Here is a 26,425-nt window from a genome sequence, read left to right as displayed (position 1 = left end):
CGCCTAGCCACCAGCCGCAGAACCAACCTGCGCGCGGTCGCGGACGTGGTTTCCGCCGAGGCGGATCTGGAGGACGACGAGGTCAGCCCACATCCACCCCGGCAGCATCCGCCTCAAAGCCTTCCTAGTCCGAGCTTTCAGGCCCATTCCACGCCAGTGGGCGGCAGAGTTCGCCATCACCTGCTCCACTGGCGGTCCATCACATCGGACAGGTGGGTGCTGCAAATCGTCCGAAGGGGCTACTCCCTCCCCTTCGAGACGACCCCTCCAGCCATGCCACCGCAGCCCCACCGTATCTCGGGGGATCACTTGCATCTTCTCCACGAGGAGGTTTCCGCCCTCTTGGCCAAGGGGGCCGTCGAGCGCGTTCCGAGCCCAGAAGTAGGTCGTGGTTTTTATTCCCACTACTTTCTGGTTCCCAAGAAGGGCAAAGGGGGCCTCCGCCCTATCTTGGACCTTCGGAACGTCAATGCCTTCCTCCGGAAGGAAAGGTTCAAGATGTTGACTTTGGCTCAGGTTCTAGCTGTCCTAGACCCCGGAGACTGGATGGTAGCGTTGGACTTGCAGGACGCTTATTTCCACATCCCCGTCCTGCCGGCCCACCGGCGTTACCTGCGGTTCACGGTGGGCCAAGAGCACTTTCAGTTTACCGTGCTCCCCTTCGGCCTCACCAGTGCCCCTCGGGTGTTCACGAAAGTGATGGCGGTGGTCGCAGCTCACCTGCGCAGATCAGGGGTTCCAGTCTTCCACTATCTCGACGACTGGTTGTTGAAGGCGGGCTCGCCCCAGACAGTCGTCTCCCACCTACAGACTACGGCGGATCTCCTGCATTTGCTGGGGTTTTCCATCAACGTGCCGAAGTCACACCTGAGTCCCTCTCAGAAGCTCCTCTTCATCGGAGCGGTTCTCGATTCGGCGCAGTTCCGGGTCTATCCACCGGAACAGCGGGTCCGGGATATACAGGCTCAGATTCCCATCTTTCGGCCTCTATCCTGGGTTTCGGTCAGGCTAGTGTTGCGGCTTCTGGGGCTGATGGCCTCCTGCATCCTACTAGTGCATCACGCCAGGCGGCGCATGCGGGCTCTGCAGTGGGACCTGAAGTTTCAGTGGGCCCAGCATCACGGCAACCTGTCCGACCATGTCTTGATCTCGGAGGGCACTGCACAGCAGTTGCAGTGGTGGCTCACGGACCGCGATTGGGTCATGGGCAGGAGCCTCTCCCTTCCCCAACCGGAGCATGTCGTAGTGACGGATGCGTCCCTCCTGGGATGGGGTGGCCATATGGGAGAGGCGGAGATCAGAGGCCTCTGGTCTCCGGCGGAGTCTCGTCTCCACATCAACCTGTTGGAGTTGAGGGCGATCCGACTTGCACTGAAAGCCTTCCTTCCCTCTGTCAGGGGCAGTGTCGTGCAGGTGTTCACGGACAACACCACCGCCATGTGGTATTGCAACAAACAGGGCGGGGTGGGGTCGTGGACCCTTTGTCAGGAGGCTCTGCGCCTCTGGACGTGGCTGGAACACCAGGGCGTCACCCTCGTGGTTCAACATCTGGCGGGCTCACTGAACGCCAGAGCGGACGAACTCAGCCGCCGGTGCATGATGGATCACGAATGGCGTCTGAACTCCGAAGTGGCGCAAGGTCTCTTTCAGCAGTGGGGAGAGCCTTGGTTAGATCTATTCGCCACCGAAGAGAACGCGCAATGTCAGCAGTTCTGTGCGTTGGAATTTCCAAGGCGGCACTCGCTCGGCGACGCTTTTCGTCACGAGTGGAGTTGCGGTCTGTTGTACGCCTTTCCGCCTATACCACTTCTGCCCAGAGTGCTGAAGAAGATCAGGCACGACCGGGCCCAAGTCATCTTGGTGGCTCCGGATTGGGCACGAAGGTACTGGTATCCCGAGCTACTCAGTATGTTGACCGATCCTCCGATACGTCTGCCCCTTCGGGAGGATCTTCTGTCGCAGCAGCAGGGGACGGTCCTCCACCCGAACCTGTCCAGCCTCCACCTCCATGCGTGGAGATTGAGCGGCGGCAGTTGATGCCATTCGACTTGCCTCCTGATGTCTGTGATATCATTCTGGCAGCCAGGCGTCCCTCCACAAAGACGGTATACGCCTGCCGGTGGAACAAATTTGTGGCATGGTGCACAGCAAAGGCTGTGGATCCCCTTTCCGCCCCTCTTTCTGAGGTTCTCCTCTTTCTTCTTTCTCTGGCCCGGCAGGGCTCTGCCCTGGGCACCCTGAAAGGTTATCTTGCTGCCATCTCTGCCTTCTTGCGGCTTCCTGATCAGCCTTCTCTTTTCAAGTCCCCTGTGGTTACACGCTTTCTAAAAGGCATTACTCACACGTTCCCTCCTGTCCCTTTTGTAATGCCTCAGTGGGACTTGAATCTGGTCTTGACATTCCTGATGTGCGCTCCCTTCGAGCCTCTTCACAATTGTCCTCTTCGTCTTCTGACTCTTAAGACTGCTTTTCTGGTAGCCATCACCTCGGCTAGACGGGTGAGTGAGCTCCAGGCTTTATCTTCAAAGCCTCCTTTTCTGTCTGTTCATCCGGACAAGGTTGTCCTTCGGCCTCGTCCCTCCTTTCTTCCGAAAGTGGTGACTCCATTTCATCTTGGGCAGTCTGTCACCTTGCCCACCTTCTTTCCGCCTCCGCATCCTTCCAAAGAGGAAGAGAGGCTCCACCGTCTGGACCCAAAACGTGCGCTCTCCTTTTATTTGGACCGCACAAAGCAGTTCCGGGTGGACGACCAACTTTTCGTTGGATACGTGGGTGCTAAGAAGGAGAAAGCTGTGCACAAACGGACCATCTCTCGGTGGGTCGTTTTGTGCATCAAAATTTGTTACTCTTTGGCAAAAAAGGACCCTCCTGTTGGGCTGCGCGCCCATTCTACTCGGGCCACAGCAGCTACTACTGCCTTGGGACGGGGAGTCCCTTTGCAGGACATCTGTCAGGCGGCGACGTGGGCTTCGCTACACACGTTTGCCAGGCATTATTGCCTTGACAGCCAAGTCCGGAGGGACGGCTTCTTTGGCCGTTCTGTCCTCCAGGACTTTCTGGTGTGATCTTGGTTCGCAGACCCACCACCGGGGATGGTATTGCTTGGGTATCTATTCTAAGGTGAGGAATCTAACTAACGTGTTTCTTTCAGATGAACAAGTTACTTACCTTCGGTAACGATGTATCTGTAAGAAACATTAGTTAGTTAGATTCCTCACCGACCCACCCATCCTCCCCGTTCTGCGAACTGACATCTAGGGTTAAGGTTATCCTTTTCAGGCCCCTAGATTTTATTTTTGGCACCAGTGTAGGTCTTTGCATGGCTCTGCGTTCCTGGCGCGGAAGGCTATGTACAAGAACTGACGTCAGCGCGCGAGGGCGGCGTCTAAGTACTACGACGACGTCATTCCGGCGCACGACGCCGACGACGGACGCGGAGCCGCAGACGACACCTAGCGACGCGCAAGGGGTATTGCTGACGAAAAATCTTCCGGATCCAGTCTGACGCCTGGGGATATTCTAAGGTGAGGAATCTAACTAACTAATGTTTCTTACAGATACATCGTTACCGAGGGTAAGTAACTTGTTCTACAGGTCAAAGGCATGGTCTGGATTGCAGAGGGCAGTTCCTGTGTCATTGGCCGCCACAGCAGCGGTTAGACAACGTCTCCTGAGATCCTCTTGGGGGCCTGCGAAGATAGACAGGCGAGCCAAGTCTGCTGACTACATTTACTCCCAGGCAGCTTCACAGGTATGAAAGAATCTTGTTTTTCCATTAGTCACAGTTTGCAGGGAAAAGGAAGGTATACTTCAGATTGAGTGTGCACAACCGGCGTTTCACTGCCAAGGGGGAGTTTCTCTGCCTCTGCACCGTGATAGTGTAGTCTAGGAATAGCATATCTTAAAGAAACACGTTAGTTAGATTCCTCACCTTAGAATATCCCCAGGCGTCAGGCTGGATCCGGAAAGATTTTTCGTCAGCAATACCCTTTGCGCGTCGCTAGGCGTCGTCTGTGACTCCGCGTCCGTCGTCGGCGTCGTGCGCCGGAATGACGTCGTCTGAGTACTTAGACGCCGCCCTCGCACGCTGACGTCAGTTCTTCTTTTTTCCGCGCCAGACAGCGCCGATCCGGGAAGAGCTAACCCTTTTAGTCACGTTTTGACTAAACTTTTTGGACTCTTTTGTCTACTCTCGTCGAACTCGATACGGGTGCCGGTAGGATGCCTGGTTTCAAATCATGTGACTCCTGTCACCGACTGATGTCGGTAACGGACCACCACCGCCGGTGCCTTTACTGCCTTGGGGCCGACCACGATGCGAAGTCGTGCCTCGACTGCCGGGCTTTGACCTCGCGCCGTTCATGGTCCCGGTCGAGGAGGTGGTCGAGGGACCGGTGGCGGAGCCGCAGCCATCATCACCGCTTGTCGGGTTCCAAGTCTTCGGGTAAGTCGAAGCATAGTAAGAAGTCCAAGAGATGACATCGCTCTTTGGACTCCCGTCGCGCGACTCGGTCGAGGGTCCGGGTGGTACCACCCCCGCGGCTCCGTCGGAGCCGCGTCCATCCCCATACCCACCGGTCCCTGGGACTGACACGACGCCGGCGGAGATTAGTGCCTTCCTCTCGGCCATGAGGGGCCTGGCTCCGCCGTCAACGCCTGCTGGCGTGCCTTCGGGCCCCATGGGCTCGACTGGGAGGCCTAGCGAGCCGGCGGCTCCGTCGTCGACTTTGGTCCCGACGCCGCATGTCTTCGCGGGATCCAGGCCTGGATCTCAGTTGGTGCCGGTCGACCTCACGACCTCTCCTCCGCCAGCGCCGACACCGGTGCCACCCCCGGCGCCGTCTCCGGATGACGCCGTTCCCCAGTTCAGTCACGGTCCGGGCCCGACGCCGATGGGTGACCATTTCATCTTCCGCCCGGCTCCGATCATTCCACCTGTTTACCAGGAATCGGATGACGGTGGCGACTGGGAGGGGCCAGGGTCAGTTATCACAGGACTGGGCAGATGAGCTGGGGAATGCCAGTGGCCTTGACACCTTCCCTGACACTGGCTTCATCTCTCCTCCGAGCTGTGGCTTCGGGGGAAAGTGCTACCTTTTCTGTGGCTTTGCGTAAGGCGGCCGAATCCCTTGGGCTGGAGCTCCCTACTGTGGCCGTGAGGACTAACCTCCTCACTGAAGTGCTCCAACCGTCAGCAAGCTCCTCGGAGCCTCTGCTGCCGTTTAGCGAAGCACTGATGGACGTTCCGAAGGGCACCTGGTCAAAGCCCTCCACAGTACCTCCTGTGGACCGGAATGTGGCCCGGCACCACCGCCCTGCACCGGGCGACCCCAGTTTCCTGTCCCAACACCCCACGCCTGAGAGCCTGGTTACCCAGGCCTCTACTTCCCAGACCTCCTTCCCGTCCGCTCCCCCGGATCGGGAATCCAAGAGACTGGAGCAGTTTGGTAAAAAGCTGTTCTCCTCACTTAGTTTAGGGCTGCGGTCTATTAACACCGCTTGTCTCTTGGACCGTTACTCCCACTCTCTGTGGGATACCGTGGGGGACGTGCTGCCCCTGTGTCCGGAGGAGGCCCGGACGCGGCTCGCCCAGGCTCTTGCCGAGGGGCGGGGTGCAGCGCGGGATGCTATCCGATGTGGTTTGGACACGACGGACTCGCTAGGCAGGGCAATGTCGTCCACAGTGGCGCTTCGTCGTCACGCCTGGCTGCGGGCCACAACATTTTCCGGGGATGTCCAGAGCACCCTCATGGACATGCCCTCTTTGGCAACAAAGCGGACTGTGCGCTGGAGTGCTTTAAGGACTCCAGGGCTACGGCCAAGTCCTCGGGTCTCTCGGCCCCGCGTCCACAAACTTCCGCTTTTCGCCCCTTTCATGGCCAAGGAAGGGGCGCCCCCTCACGTCCACCTAGCCACAGGCCGCAGAACCAACCTCCATACGGTCAAGGACGTGGATTCCGCCGAGGCGGTACAGGGGGACAACGTGCCGGTCCATCCACATCCACCCCAGCAGCATTCGCCTCAAAGCCCTCCTAGTCCGCGCTTTCAGGCCCATTCCACGCCAGTGGGAGGCAGAGTTCACCATCACCTGCTCCACTGGCGTTCCATCACTTCGGAGAGGTGGGTGCTGCAAATCGTCCGAAGGGGCTACTCCCTCCCCTTCGAGACGACCCCTCCAGCCATGCCACCGCAGTGCCACCACATGTCGGGGGATCACTTGAATCTTCTACAGGAGGAAGTTGCAGCCCTCTTGGCCAAAGGGGCAGTCGAGTGCGTTCCTGGAACAGAAGTAGGCCGTGGTTGTTATTCCCACTACTTTCTGGTTCCCAAGAAGGGCAAAGGGGGCCTACGCCCTATCTTGGACCTCAGGAGCGTTAAGGCCTTCCTCCGGAAGGAGAGGTTCAAGATGCTCACCTTAGTTCAGGTTCTGGCTGCCCTAGACCCTGGAGACTGGATGGTAGCGTTGGACTTGCAGGACGCTTATTTCCACATTCCCGTCCTGCCGGCCCACCGGCGTTACCTGCGGTTGACGGTGGGTCAGGAGCATTTTCAGTTTACCATGCTCCCCTTCGGCCTCACCAGTGCCCCTCGGGTTTTCACGAAAGAGATGGCGGTGGTCGCAGTTTATCTGCGCAGATCAGGGGTTCCAGTCTTCCCCTATCTCGAAGACTGGTTGTTGAAGGCGGGCTCGCCCCAGCAAGTAGTCTCCCACCTCCAGACTACGGCCGACCTCCTGCATTTGCTGGGGTTCTCCATCAATGTGCTGAAGTCGCATCCGAGTCCCTCCCAAACGCTCCTCTTTATCGGGCGGTTCTGGACTCGGCGCAGTTCCGGGCTTATCCTCCGGAACAGCGAGTCCGGGATATTCAGGCTCTGCTTCCCATCTTTCGGCCTCTATCCCGGGTTTCGGTCAGGTTGGTGCTGCGGCTTCTGGGGCGGATGGCCTCCTGCATCCTGTTAGGGCATCACGCCAGGTGGCGAATGCGGGCTCTGCAGTGGGACCTGAAGTTTCAGTGGGCCCAGCATCGGGGCAACCTGTCCGACCATGTCTTGATCTCTAAGGGCACTGTAAGACAGTTGCAGTGGTGGCTCACGGACCGCGATTGGGTCAGTGGCAGATCCCTCTCCCTACCCCAACCGGAGCACGTAGTAGTGACGGATGCGTCCCTCCTGGGATGGGGGGGCCACATGGGGGAGGCGGAGATCAGAGGACTCTGGTCTCCGGCGGAGTCTCGGCTCCATATCAACCTTTTGGAGCTGAGAGCGATCCGACTTGCACTGAAGGCATTCCTTTCCGTTGTCCAGGGAAGTGTGGTGCAGGTGTTCACTGACAACACCACCTCCATGTGGTATTGCAACAAACAGGGTGGGGTGGGGTCGTGGACCCTTTGTCAGGAGGCTCTGCACCTCTGGACATGGCTGGAACATCAGGGCATCACCCTGGTGGTTCAACATCTGGCGGGCTCTCAACGCCAGAGCAGACTAACTCTGCCGCCGGTGCATGATGGATCACGAATGGCGTCTAAACTCGGACTTGGCGCAAGGCCTCTTTCGGCATTGGGGAGAGCCTTGGTTAGATCTATTCGCCACCGAAGAGAACGCGCAATGTCAGCAGTTTTGCGCGTTGGAGTTTCCAAGGCGGCACTCGCTCGGGGACGCCTTTCGTCGCGAGTGGAGTTGCGGTCTGTTGTACGCCTTTCCGCCTATACCACTTCTGCCCAGAGTGCTGAAGGAGATCAGGCGTGACCGGGCCCAAGTCATCTTGGTGGCTCCGGATTGGGCATGAAGATACTGGTATCCCGAGCTACTCAGTCTGTCGATCGATCCCCCGATACGACTGCCTCTTCGGGAGGACCTTCTGTCGCAGCAGCAGGGGACGGTCCTCCACCCGAACCTGTCCAGTCTCCACCTCCATGCATGGAGATGGAGTGGCGACAGTTGATGCCATTTGACTTGCCTCCTGAAGTCTGCGATGTGATTCTGGCAGCCAGGCGTCCCTCCACAAAATCGGTATACGCCTGCAGGTGGAATACATTTGTGGCATGGTGCACAGCAAAGGCTGTGGATCCCCTTTCCGCCCCTCTTTCTGAGGTTCTCCTCTTTCTTCTTTCCATGGCCCAGCAGGGCTCTGCTCTAGGCACTCTTAAAGGTTATCTTTCAGCTATCTCTGCCTTCTTGCGGCTTCCTGATCAGCCTTCTCTTTTCAAATCCCCTGTTGTTTCTCGCTTCTTCATGGGCATTACTCACATGTTTCCTCCTGTCCCTTTCGTAATGCCTCAGTGGGATTTGAACCTGGTATTGACATATCTGATGTGCGCTCCCTTTGAGCCACTCCATAATTGCCCCCTTCGTCTTCTCACTCTTAAGACTGCTTTCCTGGTTGCCATCACCTCTGCTAGAAGGGTGAGTGAGCTCCAGGCTCTATCTTCTAAGCCTCCTTTTCTTTCTGTCCATACGGACAAAATTGTTCTCCGGACTCGTCCTTCTTTTCTTCCGAAGGTGGTGACTGCCTTCCACATCGGGCAGTCTGTCACGTTGCCCACCTTCTTTCCGCCTCCGCATCCTTCGAAAGAGGAAGAGAGGCTCCACCGTCTGGACACAAAACGGGCGCTGTCCTTTTATTTGGACCGCACCAAGCAGTTCCGGGTGGATGACCAGCTCTTTGTGGGCTACGTGGGCGCTAAGAAGGGGAGGGCGGTACACAAGCGAACCATCTCTCAGTGGGTCGTATTGTGTATCAAAGCTTGTTATTCCTTGGCTAAAAAGGACCCTCCTGTAGGGCTGAGGGCCCGTTCCGCTCTGGCCACGGCGGCGACAACTGCCCTGGGTCGGGGAATCCCCTTGCAGGACATCTGTCAGGCAGCAACGTGGGCCTCGCTGCACACATTTGCCAAGCATTATTGCCTGGACAGCCAAGTCCGGAGAGACGGCTTCTTTGGCCGTTCTGTTCTCCAGGACTTTCTGTTGTGATCTTGGTTCGCAGACCCACCACCGGGGTTGGTATTGCTGGGGTATCTATTCTAAGGTGAGGAATCTAACTAACGTGTTTATTTCAGATGAAGAAGTTACTTACCTTCGGTAACGATGTATCTGTAAGAAACATTAGTTAGTTAGATTCCTCACCGACCCACCCATCCTCCCCGTTCTGCGAACCGATATCTAGGGTTGAGGTTATCCCCTTCAGGGCCCTAGAATTTTTTGGCACCAGTGTCGGTCTCTTGCATGGCTCTGCGTTCCTGGCGTGGAAAGCTATGTACAAGAACTGACGTCAGCGCGCAAGAGTGGCGTCTAAGTACTCCGGCGTCATTCCGGCGCACGACGCCAACGACGGACGCGGAGCCGCAGACGACGCCTAGCGACGCGCAAAGGGTATTGCTGACAAAAATTCTTTCCGGATCCAGCCTGACGCCTGGGGATATTCTAAGGTGAGGAATCTAACTAATGGTTCTTACAAATAATCGTTACCGAAGGCAAGTAACTTGTTCTACACAAGCATTTATCTGAGAGTGCACATGCCTCTCTCAGTATGGAGTCTGTCAAGATAAAGAAGCAGGGGTCTTGGATTGTGTCCGGGCGGGGAAGGTAGCCCCGGAACCTGGTGGGCGTGTTCTGTGGAGAAAAACTGTGATTATGCTTTTGGGATCAGTTTGCGTATCCAGCGCTCTGTGTAAGCAACAGCATCCCTCCACTCCCTCCATCAATTTCACCACGCGGATACTGTTCCTTCTGGAACGGCCTTCGGCATCATCTGCTCTGCGTTCCAGAACATGCACAAGTTGTGCACAACCCCTTTCTTGATTTCTCCCTCTTGCATTCCTTTTGTCTGTTATTGGTACTACCACAGTTCTCCTGTTCTTTCAAAAATACTTATGTAGGCTTTCATTATAGTCTGTCTAGCACCTTCATGAAACTCCAACCAATGTATCCACCTGGAATCAATGTGCTGCGGAGGTGTGGTCATGATAGTCAGTACAGGATTCTTTCACAACGGTGGTAGTTAGAGGTGATGGACGAGTTTTTTTTATATCAATGTCTGGATATGGTTTCCCATGTTTAGGGTAGAAGGGATGGTCTTGAATCTTTTTTGTGTTCTTTCTGCCCAAACTCAGAACAATGTTTGGGTGTATGGATCTTTGAGGATGAAGAATAAATATTTCAGTTGTGGATTTTTCTTAGCATATATCTGCGGTTGGACCTGCCTTACTGTTCACATACAATAATCACTGTCTAGTGAATAGGCAGAACTAATCTGTTGGATTTTTGTGACCCTATCTTTGACCCTACTGGGGAATACTATGATGGTTGCTGTTCAGGGAAGCAGTTACTGTTTAGCTTGTAAACACATGGCCCACTTCATGCTCTGGTTTCTCTTATTAACTATAATAACAAAGAGATGGAGCCAGAGCATGGCTAGTTTACATTTGCTACTGTAATATGATATACCAGTCTGCTCCTGTCCCATGAAGTAAAATCCATTTTTAGTTTGCTATTCACATATTTAGCATCTTTGCTGACCTTCAAACTGCCAGTGCTAAGCCAACTGTACCCCATAAGCATTGCCATCTTTAATTAGTAATGCTGTTACCAGAGTCCATTCTACTGGCTCAGAATTAGAAGAGGTTGTTGATTCCTCACACAACACCACTAGTGACAAACCCACTGCACACATTACATACCCAAACGTGCACACATGAAAGATACCCTGGTTTACAGTCCAGCCAGTAAGCACGTTTGAGATAGGAAATATGAGGTTTGAACCTCATGTTTTTCTCTACAAATCATAAAACCATATTTGCTTACTGGGTGAGATACCCTTCTTTGACCTGTGAGTTATCCCAGAATACCTACATCCTACTGCCCAAAACACAAGACACACCCACTCAGGTTGTGCATGGATACTTTGCACACATCTTAAAACTTGGCTTATGTAGCCATCGTTGATTAACGATGTGCTGTAACTGGTACTGATGCAGGACCGAAGGACGGGAAGACCAAATCAGCCCTGGAAAAATGATCCAACCAGCCCCACACTGCAGAAAGCAACTGCTAAAATAAAATCATGGCAGTTTGCCCTACCATTAGAGGGGCTGCAAGCCTGCAGGCTACCATGGAAATGACCGTGTGGTACAGAATGCCCATTCCGGCCCTGCACAAATGCACATTTTTAGTTTCAGTATATTCATTGTAATTCTACATCTTGAGTGATATTGTTTTTGTTTCTTCGTGCACAATAATTAATAATCTCAACAGTATTTTTTTTCTAAATGGAACATCGTGAACCTAGATAAGCAATGACTGCAAAGGGTATGATGTAGTAGATGCAACTACAACTCTTTGGTAACATAACATGAGCTCATACCAAAGTGAACCACTGTGATAGAATATCTCAGAGGAAACCAGTGGTTTGGTACGGGTCACAGATGAGATGGGGTGGAAATGTCTGAGAGAAGTAGGTGTGTGTGAAGGGTGATTTTGAATAATTATGGTAGAAACAACATCCTGACATGGATAAAGTAGGCAATTGCCTTATTTATTTATAGTTGAATTTATTAGGCCCGACAGCTACCCAAAAAGGGTTTCCCGGCGCCAAGACGGCTGTGAAACAGACTGGTAAGGAGCAGAGAAAGAAATTACTACCTGAATAGCCAGGTCTTTATGGATCTACGAAAGCAGATATAGTTAGTTTCTTTTCGGATGGCAAGAGACATGGTGTTCCAAAGGGTGGGGCCAAGGTAGGAGAAGGACTTGCCACCCATCCTGGCAAGTTTGAAACGAGGGATCGTGAATTTCTCAAGCGTTGAAGAACGGAGATGACGTATGGGAATGTAAGGGCTAACGAGTATGCAGGTAGGGTGGTGCTGATCCCTGCCTTATCTTGAACATAAAGCTCAAGGTTTTGAATTTCATGCGATTTTCCACTCTAAGCCAATAAAGGTCGTGGAGGTAGCCAGAGATGTGTGAGCTTCTAGGAATTTTGCAAATAAGTCTGACTGCAGAGTTTTGAACCAACTGCAGTTTACGGATTAGTCTTGTTGGCACCTAGCAGCAGGACGTTGCCGTAGTCCAATCTTGATGTTATGAGGGCGTGTTTTTTGAGTGGCAGTGGGTAACATCCAAATAATTTTCCGCAGCCATCTCAAGATGGTAAAGCATGTGGCTGCGACCCTGACGGCTTGTTGGTGCCAAGACAGAGAGACGTCAATGTAGACGCCCAGATTTCGTACATGGTTTGAGGGTACCGGGGAGCACCCAACTCAGTAGGCCAGTGAGATGGACCCCAGAGGTCCTTATCCTTACCCAGGATTAAGACCTCGGTTTTATCACCATTTAATTTAAGATGGTGTTGGGCCATCCATGAGGTGATGTTCCTCAGGCCAAGTTGTAGATCAGATGTTGAATTAGGATCAGTAGAAGAGAGAGAAAAGATGATTTGAGAGTCATCTGCGTAAGAAAAGAGAGTTAGGCCGGCTTGGTCAGCAATGTCCACTAAAGGCCTTACATAGAGATTAAAAAGCAGAGGACTGAGTATGGAGCCCTGGGGTACCCCATGGGGGGAGGAGTGAGTGTCAGAGTTGTTAGTAGCTGAAAAAATCTGGAGAGTGCGACCATTCAGGAAGGAGATGATCCAGTCCAGAGCAGAGCCACATATGCCCAAGGATTTTAGAGTTTTAATAAGTGTGAGATGTGAAATAGTGTCGAATGCTGCGCTGAGGTCGAGCAAGACAAGCGCCACGGTTTCTCCACAGTCAACATGGTGGCGAAGCTTCTCTGTGACGCCTAGTAGAGTAGTTTCTGTGGAGAAATTGGACCTGAACCCAGATTGGGAAGGATGAAGAATTTTATTCTGTTCGACAAATTGGGCAAAATGAGAATGAATGTGACTCTCTAGAATCTTGGAGAAGATTGGCAGAAGGGAAATAGGACGATAATTAGAAAGAATGAGGGGGTCTGCGGATGGCTTTTTCAACAGGGGAGTCACCATAGCATGTTTCCAGTGAGTTGGTACAACCGACTCACGGAGAGACGAATTAAGGACGTTCAAGATGATATGCATGTGGGGAAGATCCAGTTGTTTGAGAATAGAGGGGGGAAGGGGGTCGCAAGGGGAGCCGGAGGACTTTTCTTTATTTAAAATTAGAGTGAGAGAATCCATATTGAGGAGTGGCCAGGTGTCAAGAAGAGGAGTCGTGGTGGTGTGCACAACAGGAAACTCAACAACAGACTGTTCATTTATACCAGAGAGAGGAACATTCTGAGTGGTAGTAGAGAATGTTGGCGTCAAGAGGCTACTATCAAGATGAGTTAACAATATCAAGGTGGATCTTCTCAATTTTTTGTTTAAAGAAGTGAGCGAGATCCTCACACTGGCCACTTCCCAAGGGAGGAGGAGTAGGCAGGGTCTCAGATCCGGCAAGCTTTTTGACTAAGCTAAAGAGTGTCTTGGAACAATTAGCAGCGGAGGTGATAGAGTTCGAGACGAAGAGAGCTTTAGTGAATTTACATGAGTTCTGATGAGTTTTTTTGACTTTATATATGCCGTTTTCAGTTTTGGCACATAGTCTCTCCTCCATTTACGTTCCAAGGATTTGCATTTGGCTTTTTCGAGTTTTAGAATATCATTGAACCAAGGGGCCGGGGGACGCTGATTGGTGAATTTTTTCTGAGTTGGAGGAAGGCAGGAATCAATAGCAGTAGAAAGCAACCTGTGTACATTATTGGAGAAAGACTCAAGTTTAGAGTCATATCGAGGACCGTTCAGGCGTAGGGCATCGTTAAAGGCATTCCGGTCGAATTTTAGAAGTCTTAAAGGAGTGAGATGGGGATGAGGGGGCGAGAGAAACCGAGATAGTGAATGAAGATAAGAAAAGGTCAGACCAATGAATTGGCATTGCAGGATCACAATGAAGACCAGGAAGGCAAGAAAAAATGGGGTCAAGGAGATGGCTAGCTTTATGTGTAGGCCCCGAATTGTGCAAAAAGATGTTCATAGCGGCAAGATCTGAGATAAAATTGCTGCATATGGAATTAGCAAGATTGTCCAGATGTAGATTAAAATCGCCGAGCAGTGAGAAATTATTTGAGTTCATAATCAAAGGGGTAAGGTAATCCAGAAGTGATGTGGCCCAGGAATTGGGCGGGCCAGGGGGACGATAAATAAGGAGGCCAGAGAAAGTGAAGTGGGGGTTAAGAGTTAATTTAAATGAGGCGGCTTCACAATGTGGGATGTCTACTGTGCCAAATTTACATTGAAAATTATTTTTGTGAATAATGGCAATGCCGCCACCAGAGGAAGTCATTCTGTCTTTCGTAATAATGACATAGTTAGGAGATAAGGCTGCTGCGACATCTGGACCTGAGCTCTCATGGAGCCAGGTCTCCGTCAGAAATAAAGCATCAGGTTTGACATCGTAGAGGAGGTAAAAAATGTTGAGTTTATGTTCAGGGAGCGATCGACAATTTACACTGAGGAATGAAAATACTTTAGTGGGGGAGAGGGCGTGCAAGTGTTATATCTTGAAGAGAGGTTAGCGAGGGAGAAATTACACCCGGGACAGGTATCTTTGGTATCATTCGTCGCTAAGCAACAAGTGCAGTCTGGCTTAATTATAGAGCGAAGGCCTAAAAGTTGCTCTGAGGTAAAGGTACGTTTTTCCGGGGGGTAAAAAGGAATAGGACCAGGGTTTATGGCCCCTGGCCCCAGTCGGGCGCGGACGGGCGCAGACGGGCTTGCCTTTGGCGCGCCTCCGGCGCGCCCGCTGCGCGAAGCTGTAGACATGTAAATAAACCCTTGGTCAGGTGACCAGGGTCACGTGATGCACCCCGCCTCCCCTCGCCTCTAGCCCGGAAACAGAAAATGTCACCGCGATCTCCCTCCACGTCAACCGGGAGCACCCGTGGTGGAACGGGGAGAATGCGGAGTAGGAAGGCGTCAGAGGTGGAGAGGTAGGCAAAAGGATAGCGTTTCACACGTAAGAATTATTAAAATGGTTAGGTTTGTCAGTGCACATAGAAATTACAGTACGTAGATTAAGGCCTTGGGCTGCTCCCTTAAAAATGATCAGGAATTGCCCAGAAGTTTCACAATAAAAACAGAGAGCTTAAAAAAGATTATTCGTGAAATTGACAGTTGGGCGTCAAAGAAGTGTAGTGTGCATGGCCAGCCTGCCCAAATGAAACTCTGTGTCCCACCTCTCTCTGCCTCTATTTCTGGACCCCGCTGCTCTCTTCCTCTCACTTCCAAAGCTCTGAGTTAACCTCATTCGTTCACTCCCTTGTCTCTCCACCTCCCATCTCTCTTTCTGCCTTTGAACCCTCTATATTTCCTACCTGGCTACCTTGCTCTTTTTTCACTTTCTTTACCTCACACTCTTTTTCTCTATTATTACAGTGCTTAATTTGTAAAAGATGCAAAAAGAACAATTGATGGACAGAATGTTGAACAATGTCAAACAATCACCCCATTACAGAGATCTGGGTCTAAATCCATCGTTGTTTTGCTCCCAATGCCATTCCAGTTTGAATCCAACCATATACAAATCAGTCTTGACCCTGTTCCCCATGCAAACGATCCTGCCCGAACTGGCAGACCAGATCCTCCCTGGACTGGAAACTAGCATCCTGGGACTGTTTTTTGGGTTTCAGCCCTTATCAACCAGGATAGCTTGACTCCAGTGGCATGGAGAGCACAGGACCCACGTCTGGGCATACCCAATCGGGTGACAAGTGCAGAAAGAACAATTGATGGACAGAATGTTGAACAGTGTCAAACATTCACCCCTGTACAGAGATCTGGGCCTAAATCCACCGGGTTTTGTTTGTAAAAGAATCCGTGCCAGTGCCCAATCTTCTACTCTGAAGACTGTGACCAGCCGGCCTAATGTCAGAGTTGCCAAATACAAAGGATGTCTACTCTTGATTCTACCTTATGCCTCTTTCATCCGCTCCAACACCCTGTTCTCCCTTTATCTCATTCTTACTGGTTCTTTTTCCTGTATTTCTCCCACTGTCACAGTTTTTCCATCCTTTTCTTCTTTCTTTCCGCCTTTTCTGCATTTCCCTCTCATTCTGGGTCAAAGTCTAATAATGGTAAAATAAGTACTGATAGATACTTTAAACTGCAGATTACTTACCATATGAATTTCCCCAGGTGCCCTATTAGATCCGTAAGACTCAAAAAGCAGTGCTCGTGCATGTCGGTATGGGGCGTCGTATGGCTCAACACCAACTTCGTTCCAATCACGAGGTGACAAATGGAGCTGCATAAAAGTGCGACCCCTGCATGCTGATGACAGTTCCTTTCTTTACTCACCTTGAGAACGTGGATTTGGAGCTTCGCTCCTTTTCTTCATAACTTGAAGAATGTTTTTCCTCACTATTTTTTTTCTTAAATTCTTCCAGTATGCTAGGGAGCATATCCCTTCCTGAGACTGTAGGGGCTCAGGCAAACAGATGTCTAACAAATCCCCACAAGGTGTGCCTCTGAAGAGTGGGTCCTGCACACAAGTCCAAGGCCTGCTACTTATATGCCCAGATGAATCTGAAAGCCATCTTAGAATTTGCACCATAGCTCCACATAGCAAAACATTTCTAGACTACACATAGGTCCTATTCCAACTCCAAGTTGGAAGAGCGGACCCTATCCCTAAGTCCTATTCACTGTAGATCTCCATTGTGGTAGAGGTCTTCAGTTACCTGTACAAAGAACCACAATAATTCCAATTGGGAGTCTGCCCCTTCCTGTCACACTCAATCTCAAGAGTAAGTGTGAGGGCATCATTGTGCCTCCAGGTGTCCTCCCGTTCCATCAAGGAGGCGATTCCAATTTTTGTCCTGATGTACCCCATGTTGCTGTATCCATCAGCGTCATCACAGCAGATTGAAGCCTTTAGAAGTGCCATGCTGTACCTCTTCAACACGCTTCTGGCTCACTTTGATTTGCTTTCAGGCACCAAGGGACCACAGGCGCCTCTATTTGGATTGCTGCTGGCAGTGCCGTCCTTGCCATCGTTTGTGTCTCTTGAATCTGCTTCCAGTTCTCCAGCTGTCAGTGCTGACTTCGGGTCCAGCACCAAAATCTGCAATGGTCTGTCGGATGTCGACACCAACTGCGCCTGAGTTGGACTAACAACCTGTTATTTCTGACTTCAAGCCAAATTTGTCTCGTCCTTAACTGAGGCACAGCCAGTACTTAATCCTCTGACTCAGGAATACCATAACCGCATAGTCGTGCACAGACGCAGCACTAACTTTTTGACTTCAACTCTGACCACAGTCAACCATAGGGAGACAGCAATGGGGCAAAATGTGGACGAGTTTACCCCACCCTATGATGAGGATAACGGGTATGTCGACCTGCAAAATGCCAGTAGACTGGATGCCTCCCTCGATACTATGTTTGATTCCCCTTCTGGGCCAGCAACTGAGTAAATTGCAACCTTTGCCACAGCCAATAGTCACACATTCTTGACTATCATCTCCCCACTATGAATGTAAAAACTAATGTTGTTGCTGAAGTCTTTCAGCCTGGCCATGTGCCCACCGAACCTCTTCTGCCCTGCTATCAGGTCCTCACAAATACACTCTGGCTGTGTGCTGCAAAAGGTAGTGATGCCTTTTCATGTCATAAAAGCTGTTCGAAATGGGATTTCTGGTTGGCTAGGGCATGCGCCTAAGCCAGGCTGAAACCACCACTCTAGTCCGGGCTAGGGAGTTACACGCTGAAGATAACCCCTGCTCACCCCCTTGGTAGCTTGGCACAAGCAGTCAGGCTTATCCCAGAGGCAATGTGTAAAGCGTTTGCGCAATACACTCACACAGCAGCGACACACTAGGCACACCACAAAAGGAACTCCACACAAGTTTATAAAAAAAATAGTCTCTGTATGACCCATAAACACATTATATCACAATCACAAATATACACTGTGCCAACTGGCACTAGATAGTACTTTACAGGGGATTATATACAGGACACGGCCAATCGGGCCACTGTCATCACCATTAGAATCACAAGTAGTTAAACACAATCAGTAACTACTAATAACATCACAGGTAGCATAAACGCATTATGCATAAACCATATTAGGTATAAACCAAATTAGGCATGAACCACATTAGCACTTCCCAGTATAGTAGGTTATGTCAAACATAATCAGCTGCAGGGTACCATAATAAACGCTGCACACATGGCCCTAAGCATAGCACATTATGCCGAAACGTCTGCCACAGGGCACCATAGTAAACGCCTGCCACGTGTACACGTTAACAACACATCACATTTTGGCACACATCCCATATGCAGGGCAAGGGGGTAACTACCCCTAGATTGCACACGTTACAAAAATCATGAATAGCTGTGCGTCAGCTGAGACCATCTGCACCTAAGTCACCCCAAACAATGCAGAGGATCACTTTAGGCAGTAACCCCATTGGTCGCTGTGCCTAAATTACGCCACTGCATGGGCAGACCCAGCTTCACTCCCAGTGAAGCAACCCCTGCATCTTTCGGGAATGCTGGCCCACCGGCATCAGGGAATGGGGAGTCCAGGACTCTCCCCTGCGCCCCTTGTTAAGGGCAATCCCGGTAATGCCCAGGACAAAGATGCCCCCGATGGCAGAGGGATCTCCTGTAATGGCACCAAGTACAGCTGCTGGCGACCGGGATATAGGAAACCCCAAAGAAATACCCCCATGCTACCTCCACGCTTCGTGGACCTAGGAGGGCAGCTCAGGTGTAGGCCTCTCAAGCTTCCAGGGACTCCTCCTTTCGCCGGGGCACTCAGGATCCGGAGCTCTCAATGAGCTCCCAACGTCATCAATTGCCGCGGGTGTGCTTCTGGCCCCGCCCACAACCAGGCTCGACCACTCAGGCCTTCACTTCTGCCTGACTTCCGGCTGTGGCATCTCCTGGGTGTCATGGCATCCAGCAGGGGGCCGCGCTCAACTCGTGCCGAGCTGCACCTCTCGGGCTCCCGCAAAGACAGAAGGGCGCGGCCCAGAAGTGGTGAGGGGGCAGTGCGACCGTTTTATTCTCCTTACTTCCTCAGCGCTTTAAAGCAGACACAGGAGGCTCTCCTCGTCATCTCGGGAGCCTTGCCCATCAACAGGCCACAACTTTGCCTGACTTCCGCGGGGCTCTCCTCGTTCTCCTGAGAGTCCTGCCTGCAACCAGGCAATCCTCGCCTGACTTCCGGTTTTCGGATGGGAGCCCGCGGGACTCAGACTCCTTCTCCACCACGGCAACACCTCTTAGAGGTGTAAAAACAAAGCGCCCAACATACGCTGCAGTGGAGAGGACCCCTCTTGTCAAGTGGTTCAGAGATGCAGCACTTGTCCCTCTGTTGCTCTTGGATTGGGCCAAAGCGCCCACCACACCTCGATCAGGGAAGGGAGGCACAGAACAGCGCTCGTAAAGTACTCACACCTGCTGACACCAGCAGGGAGCAGATAGCACTCCCCTCCAAGAAGTGCACAGGCAGGCCAGCACACTGGGACTCCAAGGCAGATAGCAGACCCCTCAGCTGCCAAGCAGGGCAGCAGGTCAATCCCCAGCGGCGGTTACCCCTGGCAGAACAACAGCATGCCGGCCACCAGTCCAAAGTAAGCACCAACCAACTTACATGGAGTCACAGACCCAATATTTATCCCACATGTGTCTTTGTTCTTAGGGCTCTGCACCTGGTCCAAACCAATTCTGGGGGCACTCACACCTTTCTTTAAAGGTGCACCGCCACCCCCTTTGTCAGTGTAGGCTCGGGCCCCAGACACACCTCAAGGGGGCAGAGCCAGCATTGTGGAAAGCAGACACAGTCCCATTCTGTCCCAGGGGTTACCCCTCCCACCACTCCAATGCAGATTGACCTATTCAGCCTAGTGCTGACTCACCCAGCCGCTGTCACTCCAGAGCCAGACATGCAATACACATCGTGCAGGCACAAAAAGACACATAACACACAGAAATGCCCACTTCTAAAAGTGGCATTTCTAAAATAGTGATAATAAATCTGCGAACACCATTGTGCAGCATTTATTACCTCTATTCCAAACATACCAAACATGACCACTCGACTCCTCTCAGATCAGGAATTACCACTGAAGCATATATCAGGAAATCCCCAATGCATTCCCATGAGAGGGCAGCCTCACTGTTGTGGGAAACAAAAATGGCTGTTTGTCACTACCAGGACATGCCACACAGTTAAGGCAGATGTCCTACCTTTTACCTACAATGCACCCTGCCCATAGGGCTAGCTAGGGACTCCCTTAGAGATGACTGATATGTAGTCAAAGGGGAGTTCTAGACGTGGCACCCATTTTATGTGCCACGTCACAGCGGCAGTAAACTGTGTGTGCAGGCCCTGCAATGGCAGAGGCCTGAGACAGGTTTGAAAGGCTACTTTGGTGAGTGGCGCAATCAGCGCTGCAGGCCCACCAGTAGCATCTAATTTACTGGCAAAGATACCCTTTTACAAGGGACGGACGGGTAAATTAAATTAGCTAGACAGGTGTAGACCAATCTTACCATGTTTTACCATAGAGAGCACATGCACATTACACTGGACAGCAATGATAAAGTGCCCAGCGTCCGACAACCACCACCACCACGTCAGGAAAAAATACCAGGAAGAAGGCAAAAAGTTCAGGGATGACCCTGCAAAAAGTCCAACATAAGCTATCACTCTTCTGACCTTCTTTGCATCACCTCATCCCTCGAAAGAGGAGGAGAGGCTATATCACAAAAGAGCCCTGAGATTTTTCATCTATTGTGCTAAAGACCATCAAGTGGACTATCCTCTCTTTGTTGGGTTCTCTGGTGCAAGGCAGTGCAGAAGTGGACCATCTCACTATTTGGTTAGTACTTTTTATTAAGTTCTGCTACACATTGGCTAAGAAACAGCTTCCAGAAGGTCAGATCTCATTCCACTAGAACTAAGGCTACTACCACTTCATTGGCATGTGGAGTGCCTGTCCTGGATATCAGTCTGGCTGATACGTGGGCATCATGCATACATTCACAAAGCACTAGTGCCTTCACAGTCAAGCCTGTTCAGATGTGCATTTTTCCCTCTCAGTCCTGCGTGACTTTTTGACCTGAGCTGTTCCCACAGCTCCACCACCATGGGAGGTACTGCTTTGGAATCTGTACGCATGGTGAGTAATCTGCAGTCAGACATATCCGTCAGAAGAACAATTAAATTACCTTCCATAGCACTCTATCGAATATCCGATTCCGCGCCGCCCTCCCACCTCCTCTATTCTGTGGAATGGTCTCCTTTGTCCATCTAAAAAGCTCACAATTTAGGAATTTGCACACTGGTCCTTCCAATCTTCTGGTGGGCCCTGTGTCTGAGGGTGGGGGCAAGCTTCTGAAAGAAACTGTCAACGTGCCTAGGGGTCGCTTATATACGGCCTGTTTGTCACTTCTGGAGTCGGCAAAGTGTGAGCAGAGCCAAACTGCGCCACCTACCGGCATGCAGGAGCACTGCTTTTTGAGTTTCCAGATCCAATCTGGCACCTGGGGATATTCACATGGTGAGGAATCTGCAGTTAGATAAATAAGTGTCCACCAGAAAAAGCGATACTGAAGATAAGTAACTTGTTCTTTCAGCTCTCCAAAAAGAGTGCCGGTGGCCCCCACATGCAATCGCTGGCTGAAATTAAGCTCTGATTACACCTCTCTTCCACTCAATATCATTCTCTATTTCAACCTGCTCTTTCTATCACACCTTTCTACTTCACTTTGTACCTGTCTTCCTGTCTGCCTCTTTCTGTCTCATTCTTTCTCCACCTCTCCTTTGTCTCTCTACCCTCACCTCTTTTCTCTTCATCTGTCAGTTCTTCATATCCCACTCTGTATCTTCCTCATTGCATTATTAAACTTTACCTAATATGTCTTTATTTAACTCTTTAAAATCTCCCCCTCTTTCTGACTACATTCCACCTTATATCCCTGTCACTGCTACCTGTCACCTCTTTCTACCTTTACTCTCTGCACCTCACCCCTCAGTGTATCCCACCCGTCTTCCTTTGTCTGCCTTACGTTCTCACTATGTCTAGCTCTCTTACAATAAATCCTTACCTATGCCTCGACTTCTCTTTGTCTAGCTGCAACTTTCTGTTTCTACCTCTGTTGTCTTACTTTCTAGTTACTTTACCTTCCTGTATTTACCTTACATATCTCCTCACCTATTTCTACCTGCATTCTCTCTCAGCTTCACCTCTTTTTTAATACCATTCCTTACATCTCTGTGCTGCTTCTTTGTCCTGCCCTCTCCCATTTATTTTACTCAGCAAAGTTAGAGGGTGCTGTCTAGCCAGAGAAGTATACACATAGAAGAAGGGAGGAAGGAGAAGTCCGAGAAAGAGATTTAGGGAAAAATGCTGTTACCCACTTGAATTTTGGAAATACTACTAGCTCTGCTTTGGACAGAAATGCAGTCCGAGCAATCACCAGTGGCTGCGAATAATTCCAAACATTTCTTCCATCACTGTTTGTTAATTTTTCACTGTTGCAGTGGAAATTTAGTTGGAAAGGTATATTTTGTTGTGACTATGAATACATTTCAAGTAAAGCAAAATTTCAATACTTCACAATTGTATTATTTTAATATTATGCACTAGTCTGCCAAAACATCCATCAAGTCATCCTATTCATGTCTTTACTGGAGTTGTGAGAACAGGCTGCTTTGACACTGAATTCATCGTAAAATTGTGGTGTTGCAAGACCAAGCAAGTCTAAATCCTAGTGCAAATACAAATGAGGCTGCCCACGGCCCACATAGGGGGCCTCCATTGGAGGGCGGCCACCCTAGTGCCACATGATTGCACAAACACAACGGGCTAGTGTTTGGACCTCCCGGATGTCCAAGCACTACTCTGTCATTCCCGGTGCACCAGTGGGCAGGTACATCTGCCTCCCCCACCCAACTGGCGATCCTTTTTCGCGCCGAGGGCACGCCGTCTTCCTCCCTACCGCTTACCCGGCGTGTCGGCTGGAAGGGTGGCTAGGGTAGGAAGGCTGTTAACTTGTTCTTTTGTGTTGCACGCTGAGTTACAGGGTGATCCGGGGCGTGAGTAAATGGGTGGACTGGTGGTCCACAGGATGGAAGGGGTAATCTCCCAAAATGGTTAGCACTGATTGGTTATGCCATAGTGCAATTTGGCTCATCAGGTGGGAAGGCAGCCCTTGGATCGCCCATAAGTTGACCCAGCATGTTGGCATATTTCTTATGCGAAATAAACCTGCGGCAATGTTTTCTCCAACGACCAATGTGTCTTGTGTGTTCTTTATTCTGGCATTGCTGTGTTTGCAGGTTGGGTGTGTTGCCGATATTGGCACTATGTGTTTACACACACTTGTTCAAGCTTTCTTTTGGTGCTATCTGCCAGGCGATGCTGGACAGCTTGAGGTTTCGGCTGATTTGTGTACCCATGTTTCTGAAGGTTTAATATATGTCGCTTTGATTATGCATCGTGAGACCATGAAGTAGCTGAAACAGTGTCATAAATGCAAAGTTGTTCAAACAGGGGTCCCCAAAACCCGTCTTTGCTTGGTGTACCAAACATTTTTAAGATTGCACTGAATGTTTGCTGAAGGAAAAGAGTTGATTTGTTTTTGCATTGTGAGGCTTGCCTTTTTATTCATGGTCTCTTTCTTTTTTTCTCCTTTATCTCCACTGACTGCTGCTGGGAAGGAATGTGCACAGACACGAGGAGGAGCCAATGGAAGAGGGGGCGCCCCTGTAGCAGCTGTCGATGGCTGGAGCTCTGCTTGATCCATTTACATCTTGAAGGGTTCTGCCCAGAAGATTCCTCTTCTTACTCCTGTGTTCAGTCAAACGGTGTTCGTCCAGAATACAGAGCGACAACTGGGTGTAAAAATATTACAAACAACAAATTCAGACAAGTCCATGTATACAACATATACATATTTCAGAGAGGAAGAGAGAAAGGTTGCTGTGCTGGCGAGGAACACGCACGCAGCCGTCCGAGACTGTCCTTGAAGCCTCGCCTGTCCCGTGGCCGAGCAGGAAGCTGAGAAGGGGCGAAGTCGGGAGGAGCATTGGGCGCACTTGCCAAACTTTACAATACAAAAGAACCTGAAACACTCACAGGTTTTTACAACGGTGCTTACGGTTCGAGAATCCGCGAGATAAAAACTGTTTCAAAAGCACTCGGTTCAGTCTGTCGTAGTTCGTATTGTTGTTTTCCTCCACGTTTCTGCGAAGTCGAACCAACAACACTCTCAGAGTCCGAACACTGTGCTGCCGGCTGCCTGGGCACGGGCTGGCGAGACGCGCAGGAGGACATTGTACATTTGTATTTCGTATTGACTTTGAAGGAAGGAAACGCCGCAGGTGGTGCCCCGGCCAGCCCGCCGCCTCTCTGCAAGCGCTGTGCCCGGTGGACGGCTGTGCCTTGTCTGCGCGGTGAATGGATTGCCTCGTTTTTTGGATCCATTTCACCCTTTTTGCAATGTTTGAGGAACAACGCCTTAACACAAGATGCAGAGAAAGACACGATCGAAGTAAACATGAACTAACTTGGGGAGGGGGATTGTGGGATTGTTCGGACCGTTGTCCTGTGAGATTTCCCAGACCTGGACTAGCATGCTGAGATGCCGTAGGGTGGGCGGCACAAAGGTCCTTCTCCTACCCACGTTTGCGTTAACATTATCTTCCTTTTTTTAATTTCTTTTACATTTGCTGACTCTGGTAGTTTGCCATGGAGGTGGAGTGGCTCGTGCTGTCCGGCTTTTGATTCAGCCCCATGTCCAGGCGATGCCACAAGGAAGCCTTCATCTTGTGGATGGCTGTCTGTGGGCCCCACGAGCAGACGGTGCATTTTATTATATACAGCATGAGGTCCTACTTTAATGTTTTATGTGTATGAATACATTCTGTATTCCAAACACTACTCCCTGTTCAGGCATGGGACTCTTGTGACATTTTTGGTATATTTGTGATGCATCTATAGCTAATAGTAAAAAAAAAAAGACAAAAAACACAACCACCCCGTTCGATCAGGGGCCTCTGTAATAGTGCTAATGGGTACAGGGCCCAGTCAGAGGATTGCTCGGATCTCTTTAATACCTAGACTGGTTTCTCGGGGGATGTAGTCACAGCAGTTTGCCTGCTTGTTTCAAACCACTTTTTCCAGATGTTCAGTCTTTCTGAAAGCCAAGACCTTGGCTGCTGGCAGCTGCCGGAAACATTGTTCTTTGGAGTCGATCTTTTCATTTGTTTTGATTTGGAGGCTTTTGAACCACAAACTTGATTTTTTTTTACAGCAGGATACCCATGTGTTTGCTGGGGTCTGTTTTATAGTGATGTAATTTTGAGAATGCTAGCGACTTGCTGTTTTAGAGGCAAGTTTTCCATTTTAGCAGTTTTTTTCCTTTTCTAAGTACTGTCGAAATCTTGCATTCCCTCAGCCTGCCTTTGGCTTTCCTCCCATTCATTCCCGCCTGCACAACTTCTTACCACTTTTAATTTGATACCAATGCGAGTAATTGTTTGGTACACTAATAAGCACGGCAACATCAGCAGGCATAGTATGTGACTTTGGTGTCCAGGCATATCTCATGCACTAAAAATCAGAAAGCAACCATTCAGCTGGGGTTAGGGTATGCCTCCTCAGGTGATGTGAATGCTTCTTTTCATTCTCACCACATATTGTGACATACCTCGTCTGCACACAATGATTAAGACATGGTATCTGCACGAATGGCAGTCACCCCTTTGAATTCAAAGTGTGGTCGTGTGTAGATCCTTTCACTGGTGTCTGCATCACTCAACAGCCTGGGAAGTGATTAATAAACCCAGTGCCACCAATATTGGACTACTACTGTGCCACGTGCAATTCATCTGGTTGACAGTGCCTGCAACAGGTACTGTGTGCAAGTCGGTGATCACCTTGGGGAAGTTTTCAACAGGTAGTTTGCCATCTGTGTGGTATCAACCCTTTTGTATATAGTCTACTTTTTCTGATTGCTGTCTCTGGAAGGGCATGGCGTTGTTGCCCTGTCCACACAGTTCTCTCATTGCCCATATATTGTATCTTTATCGTAAGTTTAAGGTTTTATTGCACAACCTTTATATTTTTGTATTTTTGGTCCGTTTTGTACACGCATTTAGGGGACATGAACACTAAGGACTGCTTCCAAATGCTTGTCTCGATCTGGTCCCTTACAATGCATTTAATGTTCTTTTTATTCATAAAAATCGAGAGGAGGATGTGCTATACTAAAAGTCCCTGGGATCACTGCTTTTTGTCCTTGTTGTCTTGCTGCCATCTGCTGATTTGTCCAGCATGCTTGACGTTACTTGCTGACATTTTCCAAACAATGTAGCAGATTCAGCTGTCCTTTTGGGGTAGCAGATGTTAACAGCTAGTCTGCAGAGTTTCCAACTTAATAGTGGTTGCT

General features: G+C 50.4%; 1 protein-coding gene across 7 annotated transcripts in view; it reads left to right on the top strand.

Moving 5' to 3' along the window:
* Positions 1 to 25,463, top strand: part of HDAC4 (histone deacetylase 4) — a 1,546,655-nt gene extending 1,521,192 nt beyond the window's left edge. For 4 of the 7 annotated variants that reach the window (XM_085645137.1, XM_085645138.1, XM_085645139.1 and 1 more), the window contains one exon: positions 23,694 to 25,463. In XM_085645137.1, the coding sequence (XP_085501263.1) occupies positions 23,694 to 23,745 (52 nt within the window). In that variant the 3' untranslated portion in view covers positions 23,746 to 25,463. The remainder of the gene's footprint in view (positions 1 to 23,693) is intronic. The other 3 variants (XM_085645135.1, XM_085645136.1, XM_085645140.1) reach the window with 1 other exon arrangement.
* Positions 25,464 to 26,425: the final 962 nt, after the last annotated feature.

Source organism: Triturus cristatus, chromosome 3_1, assembly GCF_964204655.1.
Source record: "Triturus cristatus chromosome 3_1, aTriCri1.1, whole genome shotgun sequence".
NCBI classification, from domain to species: domain Eukaryota; kingdom Metazoa; phylum Chordata; class Amphibia; order Caudata; family Salamandridae; genus Triturus; species Triturus cristatus.
Note: the sequence above shows the minus strand (reverse complement) of the source record. Positions and strands in the feature narration are given on the sequence as shown.